At 38.3% G+C, this 9,139-nt stretch overlaps 2 protein-coding genes across 7 annotated transcripts; one reads left to right on the top strand and one right to left on the bottom strand.

The window, feature by feature from the left end:
- The first annotated feature begins 298 nt into the window (after positions 1-298).
- LOC105116381 (monoacylglycerol lipase ABHD6) lies at positions 299-4,863 on the top strand. Of its 5 annotated transcripts, none has more exons than XM_011013716.1 (11): positions 299-587; positions 869-963; positions 1,036-1,133; positions 1,260-1,309; positions 1,526-1,621; positions 1,776-1,865; positions 2,518-2,610; positions 2,740-2,835; positions 3,066-3,131; positions 3,372-3,521; positions 4,184-4,863. In XM_011013716.1, the coding sequence occupies exons 1-11, from the start codon at positions 414-416 to the stop codon at positions 4,208-4,210; spliced, it is 1,035 nt and encodes a 344-aa protein (XP_011012018.1). In that variant the 5' UTR covers positions 299-413; the 3' UTR covers positions 4,211-4,863. The 5 variants fall into 5 exon arrangements, with proteins under 5 accessions (XP_011012018.1, XP_011012026.1, XP_011012045.1 ...); XM_011013724.1 differs by having other exon boundaries at positions 299-581; XM_011013752.1 differs by having other exon boundaries at positions 522-581; positions 834-963.
- Positions 4,864-5,308: 445 nt separating this feature from the next.
- Positions 5,309-7,804, bottom strand: LOC105116432 (PLASMODESMATA CALLOSE-BINDING PROTEIN 3-like). Of its 2 annotated transcripts, XM_011013804.1 has the most exons (5): positions 7,512-7,803; positions 6,849-7,091; positions 6,712-6,754; positions 5,978-6,031; positions 5,309-5,911 (listed from the first exon to the last, which is right to left on the bottom strand). In XM_011013804.1, the coding sequence occupies exons 1-5, from the start codon at positions 7,561-7,563 to the stop codon at positions 5,668-5,670; spliced, it is 636 nt and encodes a 211-aa protein (XP_011012106.1). In that variant the 5' UTR covers positions 7,564-7,803; the 3' UTR covers positions 5,309-5,667. The 2 variants fall into 2 exon arrangements, with proteins under 2 accessions (XP_011012106.1, XP_011012098.1); XM_011013796.1 differs by having other exon boundaries at positions 5,309-6,031; positions 7,512-7,804.
- Positions 7,805-9,139: the final 1,335 nt, after the last annotated feature.

The raw sequence follows: 9,139 nt of genomic DNA on the forward strand, positions 1-9,139 counted from the left end.
CATCCGCTTGTCAATTCTTGGTGTAATTCTCATTTGTAAATGATTGGTGTCAGAACTTTTCATTGATCAGGTGTGCTCAGTCTCATCCGTGTAATATCATTGCCTTAAAATTCATGTTTTATGTTAAAAAAAAAAAATTGGCCGCGGGTCACAGGTATAGTAACTGCTAGAATTCAGATTTCTTGTGTTAGAAGGTGATTCTGAATGATTACCATAAATGAATGATGATTCCGATCTGGTTAAAATATCCCAAATAACCACTGTAATAATTATTACTTGCTTATATATATAGATCAACGGTTTCACAATTAAGGCCACACGAATATGAAGCTCTTCCTTCTTCACGGTTTGACAGAAGGATAAGGTGAGCAGCAAGCAACCAGCAATACGAGTTCAACCTGTGGGTGACAGAGATGCTCACCCTCACAGCCAGCCCTGCATTAGTGCCTGCAAAACGCAGAGCCCATGTGAAACTCTTTACAGTTCAGGGTAGCAATTTCCCTTCTTTTCTACCCAAAGAGGTTGAGAATATCAAAGACCCTTTTGCAAGAAGGCTTGCTACCAGAATTGAGAGGCTGCCAGTAAGCGTAATTCTCACTTTCACTATGTATTTGATACCCTCTCTCTTTGCTTGTTTGTTTGATAAATTGTTGTGTGGCTACTTAATTGTGAATATTATGCTTGCTGGGAAAATGGCCTTTTCTTATTTTTAATAGCAAATTCCAAAAAAAAAAAAATCCTGATTTTTGAGGTTTTGTTGATTTATTGTTAGCAAGAACACACCTTTCGATATCAAAATTTTGTAACGCTTTCGCTTGCTTCGAATTTCCAAGACATCCCAACTGCATATTATCCACTGACAATGCAGGTGGGGTTTGCAGACAGAAGCATCATGAGTAGTTGTGTGAAGCCTTTGATACAGAGTGAGGGAAGTCCAGTGGTTCTCCTCCATGGTTTTGACAGGTACATGATATACTCAGTAACATTGTTTTGAGAATATGTGGCCTTTAAAGTTCACTACATGTTATAATTCAGTTCCTGTTTAGAATGGAGATACACATTTCCACTGCTAGAGGAGGCTGGTATAGAGACTTGGGCTGTCGATGTTCTTGGTTGGGGTTTCTCTGATTTGGGTTTGTTTTGCATCTCTTGCCTCCTTTTTCTAATTATGGAAGTTCTAGCTTGTTATTCTTTCTTTCTTTTTCCCAACCTCCCATACCATGATTGTAATATCTCCTGTTTTTTTGTGTGCTTGCCAGAGAGACTTCCATCATGTGATGTTGCATCTAAGCGTGATCACTTGTATCAGGTACTTCAACTATCAAGTTCACTTATGTTCAATCCGCAGCCTCTTTCTGCTCTATTATGAAATTTTCAATCTATCCGTGCCTGTCATTTCCTCTTTCAGGATGGAAGGATCAGTTAGAGGCTTCCTTAGTTAGGTTGCAGAAACCAGTATTTGCAGAATTTAGTGATTGTATCCATTACGCTAAAACTAATTTGGGTCATCTCATTTTAACCGCAGCTCTGGAAATCCTATATCAGAAGACCCATCATATTGATTGGACCAAGCCTTGGTGCTGCCGTTGCAATTGACTTTGCTGTCAATCATCCTGAAGCAGTAAGTAGTTCTCGGTAACTGAGCACCTACACATGTGCCGTCCATCTATTCACAAGAAGTTACTAGCCAATCATTATACATCTTTTACTGGCAGTAGCCAAAGTTACTGCATCTATTTGTGCCATGAAACTCAAATGTTTAGCTCTATTTTCAGGTAGAAAAGTTGGTGTTGATTGACGCGAGTGTATATGCTGAAGACACAGGGAACCTTGCAAAGTTACCTAGAGCTATAGCATATGCTGGGGTAAGTCTTCCACTCAACTGAACAATGTCTTGAATGCTCAATATTTGTTGTCTATGTTAATTCTTTTCCACTCAATTCTATCTGGGGTCATCTCCACTGATTATACATGATATTTTCGCTTTATTGCATCGATGACTCAACAGAAGTTCTCTAGGATTTGTTCTTGGTCCTGACATTCTTCAATTTAACTGATGCAATTTTCACCACATAGAATTTACAGTCTGAAGTCAATCTTGGTGCTTCTTGAATAAGTAGAGAGATTTTAGTTTTGATATACGATAAAAGTTCAAGTACGGCCCCCTCAGTGATAGGATAAGTAAAATACTGAGCAAGAGCCTCTATATTTTGTTAGCTCAACAACCAGTTTCACATGAAAACTTATCAGAGCCCAGTAGGCTTGATGAGAAGTCCCATCTGCAGATGATTCCTGGAACAAAAATGAGCAGAAGCTTTTTCCTTTTTCTTCCAGTCCTATTCCATAGATGTGTGGGCTGTGAACATGTTTGAGACAGTGAGTAACATCATGCCACCCACATGTTCCTTCCTCCTCCAACACACTCTTCTTTTGTTGCATGATATTTGTGCCCCCCTCTTTCATTTTTTGTTAATTGTATATATTGCTTCTGTAACCATAAGCACTCCTTTGAACCAGGTTTATCTACTGAAGAGCACCCCCTTGCGCTTATATGTTAATCTTATCGCATTCAATAGTCTACCATTAAACACCAGCATAGACTGGATGAACGTGAGGGTTTCTTTCCAGAAACGAAACTTATCATACTATTGTTGTTTCACTATACAAATATATTTGCCATCACAAAGTTTTGCTAGAGTCATATTGGATTTAATTATTATTTGTTGTGAATGTAACCAGGTGGGCAGATTGCATTGTCTATATCCTTGGTGGGAGGATGCAACTGTAAATTTTATGAATTGTGGTGGTTATAATGTCAGTGCCCAGATAAAAAAGGTACTTGTTAATGTGTCATGAAGTAAATAAATGCTTTGATCTTGCCAATTAGCATAAAAGGGTGCCATGGAATGTCGAATCCGTGTAACTAGCACTTTTGGACTGGGGTGTCAGGCTGGACGAATGCAATTAACTCCTTGAAGTCTTCAATCTGTGCTTTTGGTTCGTGCATCAAATTGTCCTGACTTCCAAGCAATTTCCTAAAAATGCTTAACAAATTTCTTATGCAGGTCAAGCAGAAGACCCTTATCATTTGGGGTGAGGATGATCAAATCATTAGCAACAAGCTGGCCGTGGTTAGTACTTGCTGAACATCTTCCTGTGCATTGATACGATTGATGAACTTGAAACAAAGCGTGCAACACATTTGTAAAAATCTGTCCTTGGCCTTTCACAAAACTTCCGGTGTGAAACTTTTTGGATGCTCACAACTAACTTGACTTTCTGCTAAATGAATTTCTCTACCATGTTGTCCAATCGATTCAATGGGAAACAAACTCATTAACTCACGCGGCTCTTTAAATCACATCATGCAGAGGTTGCACTGTGAACTGCCAGATGCTATCATACGCCAAATTCCAGATTGTGGCCACATTCCTCATGTGGAAAAGCCCAACTCTGTTGCCAATTTGATTCTGGATTTTTTGGGAGAAGATAGCAATAAAGAAGCTCAAATTGTTTCTCAGGTTTGAATCCAATCACAATTAGTATTAAATTTTGGAAGAGATCTGTGCTTCCACCAAACATTCAAAGCAATTTGAAGCAGGGAGAGTAAGAACATATAAGAGGTCAGGGGATAATCTTCAAGTTTTGTTGCCTACAATCAACACACTCCCGGAACAAGAAGACGTAGATGAACTCAATGCCATTTTGTATCTATGAATATGTTGCTCGTTGTTTCAATTTGCAAAGTATTTTGGTGTTAGAGTAAATCCGTAACTCAGCATATTAATTTGTGGACGTGGAAATGGGAATCTTGCTGCGATGTTGGAGGTTGATCTAAGATTTTCAACGTAGTTATTGAATGGAGAATCTCATACAAAACCACACATCGTTGTCGTTAACTAGATTGAAAAGTTTAATGTCAATATGTCAATCAACAAAACAGGAAAGAATAGACTTAGCTCTCACATCCTTGTATACACATTCACCACCTCAACGAAGATATTCATATCATTCCTGACTGCGGAAAAGCAGTTGATATAAAAAATATAAAGTAGGTTTTCGATTACGGGTTTTTCTTGTCCAAATATATCTTGTTTGTATCACATATTCTTTTTCTTGATTAACAATATTTGTAGTTTTACCGATATCCCGCTGAGTATCTTGATTTCGTCTCTCCAAGCAGTTATGCTCCAGGACAAATAAATCATGAACAGAAGAGCCAGTTTTTTGGAGGACAAGGCAAACTTTACTTCAGCCATGTCCATGTAGTAAAATATAACACGATAGGCACGGATGGAAAAGCTACCCCCATCTCTGCTACAAATTGCATGAGCAAAAACTACTACGCGGAACCACTCATTTGATATGGATGGCTCATACAATTTTGTGATGTTACACGTCCAGGATGCTGCTAGTAATTTCGCACTGCTTCCTTTATACTGGCCTGGCATCATCGACAAAACTTATGTGAAAATCATTGATCCAGCTAAAAATATCATCGTCAAGAAACATACTGTGATGCGTCTCCGAGTTGGTAGGCGGCTCAAATGTCGTGCTCTCTCCTACGACATTGATTGTCGAATTTCTTGGCTAGCAAAGTTGCAAATTCTTCTTCGTTATACATTTTGACACCACCCCCCGCTAAAATCTACACCATAGTTTTTATTAAGCAAAGCCTGTTCTAGCAGTAGTTCACAAGGAAATTCCTTCCCAATCTATACCATAGTTTTTATTAAGCAAAGCCTGCTCTACCAGTAGTTCACAAGGAAATTCCTTCCCGTATACCGACCAATGTAAAAGCCTCCCCACCCAATGACCATGATAGCATTGCCCAGAGAAAACAAAAATGATGCCATTGATGGTTGCCCAGAGAAAACAAAAATGTTGCCATTGATGGTAAAAGGACACCCTAATTGCACCCCCATGCTGCACTTTAATCGCATCGCAACAATTTCGAAGAAAGGCAACACCGGATAAGCAGTGAGCAAGAACAATTAAATAGGAATGGATTAAAAAAGATGTTTATGTTGAATCTACTTTTCAAAATACCTTTTACATTAAAATAATAATTTTTATTTTTAAAAAATTAATTTTTATATCTTATTTAAAACATATCAATTTAAAAAATATAAATCTTTTTAAATCTTTTCAAGAATAAATTGTTTGACAATATACTACCTTACTTTTCAAATAATTTTTTTTACATCAACACATAAAAAAAATAAAAAAATTAGATTTAAAAACAAAAAAACTTTAAAACACAGAAACAATTGGGACTTTAAAACACTGCCTGAAAATACATAACCACTGCCTCAAACTGGGGGTGGTGGATGGGCCAACTTTTCATTAGATTAATATAAAAAAAAATACTACAACCTCTCTCTAGATATACAAAAGGAGAAATTCTAAAAAGAAGAGATCAGGTTCCCCAACACAGCAGACATATCATCCACTCGATAGGAATCAAATTCCTAGCTTTTTCACATAGGTGGAGGGGAAAGCGCCAAAAAACCCTAGTGAGGTTTGGCTCTAGATGACCCCCACAATCCCCCACAATCCCAACGTAAAATTACATGCCTACCCAACCTTCCGTTGCAAAATGAAATCATCTACACATCAAACCCCCACCCACCCCCACCGCCTTGCCCCCGTTTTAGCTTCTCACCGTCAACCCCACAACAAAAATATGCCTGAAGACAAGAGGGTCAAAGATACAATGAACCACAAGTTAGTGCCCTTAAAAGCAGGAGCCTCACTACTATTATCATTGAAGCCAGTTGGGCCCAATCCTGAGTTGAACACTGATGAAGGCGGAGTAGGAATTATAGATCCTGTGCCGGTGCCTGTGCCTGTGCCTGTGCCGGTTCCGGTGCCGGTGCCTGTGCCGGTAGGTGTTGTGCCGGTGCCGGTGCCGGTGGGTGTTGTGCCGGTGCCGGTGCCGGTGCGGGTGGGTGTTGTGCCTGTGCCGGTGCCGGTGGGTGTTGTGCCTGTGCTTGGAGTGGTGGTTGTTGGGGTGTTGCCTGTTCCTGTGCTGTAAAAACAAAAGGAGAAACCAGAAAATGATTATACCAAACTTCGGAAAAATATAATCTGCACAAATGTTGCCTCATCTGCACTTAACATGTGGAAAACATATGCCAAGCTGAGAGATTTAGAATCAAAATCTTGGGGAAGGATGAAATATCGACATCAGGACACAGCTCAAACTGCAAGGACAATGCAGCCCCTGACCTATAAAGATATGTGAATGCAAGATGTTAAAGCGTGAATGATAGATCTACTTTTTCTTAACCACCGTCCAAAACTTTCTCTAACGCCAACATTAAAGAAACGATATTTTTCTGATACTGCTTGTGCAAGAAAACACAGTTCAAATCTACCATGGGGATCGTACAAGGTTGACACGCAAGTGCAGAAAGTCAGAAAGAGAAAGAGACAGCTGGAGGCTAGATTCATGATTAACAGCACCAGGATTCATCAGCTTATTGATTCCCAGTCGCAAGAAAAATTAACTTTAGTAAAAGGTCTCTGAAGGACAAAAAAAAAAAAAAAAGGTATCCGAAGCTTTAAACCAGATTCACACTCCCCGCACAGTAAAAGTTTCATCTAAACACCGTAGCAAAATAAAATCTGGAAAGATCCAAAATTGACAGAGAAATCACCAACACAGGATGTCAAAATCACCGAGTTTTTTTTTTTTGAAAGCAATACCTTGGAGTTGCAGATGCAGGATATGTACACCCAGAGGCTACATCTGCATATTACAGAAACATACGAAACAAGGAGCGAGTCAGTGCCACCAACAGATAGTTGGATAAGAGATGGCTGGATTGTGGGACTTCACTTACTTTGAGGAGGAGTGGCACTAGTCATGGCAGTTCCTGAAAAATCACAGCTCCCAACAGCTTGGCCCTTCTTCTGGAAGTAGCTGTTAACAGCATAGCTGCAGTGATCTTTTACAGTGTTGGGCTGGTAACAAGGGCCATTTTGAACGATTTGGGTACAGTCAGCTCCGGCTCCACAAGCATAATCCAGGGTCTTTTGCAGCTGTGTGTCACCAACCCCATCCTTGCATATGCAGTAAGTAGCACCTACAGCAGAAAATGAAAAACCAACAAAACTGTTAGTTCACAAAAAACCACACCCTTTTTCTTCTGAAGATAACTAGAAATTTAAAGAAAAGGAGGAGTTCCAAAATAAATCGACGAATTAAAAGAAACACTGGGGGATCGTCACTAGTCTACAGATCATCATGGATTTAAGCTAAATTTTCCCTGGAGTGATAAAAAAATATAGAAAGAAAGGAAAATTCTAGGGGGAGAAAATACAAAAACTCTTTTCTTTCAGCTGAACTGGTAGAAGAACCGAGAAAACAAGATAGGAGATCACTTTAAAAGATTAAAAAGACCCTGTCTAAAAAATGAGCATTCCATTTATGAAGTCCTTGAACTTTTTCATCCAAAAGATTGGAAAAGAAGGAAAGCAAAAACACAAGAATCCAATCGACTTACTTGAATGGCCAGTGAGGGCCAAGAAAAGACCTAAAAACACTAAAACAGCCATGAATGATGCAAGTTCGTGTGCTAAAATATGAGACACAGATGTATTTTAGAGAGGATAGAACTTCTAAGATGAAAGGCAGTGACTGTTAGAAGAGAGGGGGAGAGAGAGAGTGAATTTAGTGGGAGGAAGGGGTGTTGGGGGATGGAGATTTCTAGACAACAAAATGAGGAGTGACGGTGGGGTAGTGGGGGTGTCTGTATTTTTACGCTTTTTTTAATCGCTTTCGTATTAAGACAGTTATTTTAATACTACATCTCCATGTAAATGGAAGTGTGTTTATAGGGAAGAGAGGAAGCTGGAGTACTTGTCACGTATGTGACTGAAGTGTAGTTTTAGTTTCACAACGGTCATAAACTCATGTGCATGATTAAAACTTAACCAGAAAGGACCCAACCTGGTTTAGGCTGGTGGTCTGGTCCTATGTTGAGGGGGGCCTACGTGTATGTTCTTGGTTCTCTTTGTTCTGTCACAATGACCTCGCGCCGTGTGGTGTCCCTTCTTTTTCTTTTTTCTTGTGTTTGATTAGGAGGTATCAGCATCAGCATCTCGTTTAGATGCACGGTTAAAAACTATCCGTGTATAAACTGGTAGTAAGTACTATTCAATTGCATAGTTATTGTACCGGAGTGATGGGTTGATCCGGGATTCCGATCACGGCCGGGTTCGAAGAAGCTCCGCTCGAAAAATATCCAACAGCTATATTTTTAAGAGAAAAAAAAACCCAAAAAACTAGATTACAAACACCAAGCCTCCTGACGTGGGTGGATGTTTCCAGATCAATCTAAAACCTAACAGCAACAACCAACAACAACCAACAATCACCAGCTTGGCGTAGCATATTTGTTTTTGCTCTTAAAAAAAACAAAGTGATTATATAAACCAACCAAAAAATTAATCATCAAAGGACATATTTCATAAGAGGTGGAATAAATTTTTCCGGGTGCTAGCTAGAACTGTGGTTCAAGTTCAGGGGTCAAAATTAAAGGGTAAATGAAGTACAAGTGTGGCCTCAAGGTACGTGAATTGTATTATTCTTCGCTTTTATCTAGAACTCAGCCTCTTGGCCGAATCAACCCATCTCATAAGCATGAGTCCATTGCATTTCGCCATTGCTTCCTGTGTTGTCAGACGTACCATGTTCTCTTTACCCGAACCCAAGATGAAAAGAAAAGCCAGCACAACACCTTCCGCAAGGGATGAAATACAAAATAAAATCAAATAAAAAAAAATAGATGATATTCAATATAAAAATTAAAAAAAATAATATAATAGGAGATAAAATTAAAAATAAAATAAACCAAAAATAATGATAAAAATAGATATCAAATATAATAAATAAATAATATAATAGGAGATAAAATTAAAAATAAAATAAACCAAAAAAACATTAATAAAAAATTGATATCAGATATAATAAATAAATAAAAACAATTTTAATTTTATAAATTATCTCAAATAAAACAAACAAAAATTTAAAAAATATGAATCAAATTCAAATAAAAAATTATTTTAACCCATAATATTTAATCCATTAATTGTTATTACGGAAATAAAAATTGTCATTTTACTATACACT

Source organism: Populus euphratica, unplaced genomic scaffold (genome assembly GCF_000495115.2).
Source record: "Populus euphratica unplaced genomic scaffold, PopEup_1.0 scaffold5.1, whole genome shotgun sequence".
Taxonomy (NCBI): domain Eukaryota; kingdom Viridiplantae; phylum Streptophyta; class Magnoliopsida; order Malpighiales; family Salicaceae; genus Populus; species Populus euphratica.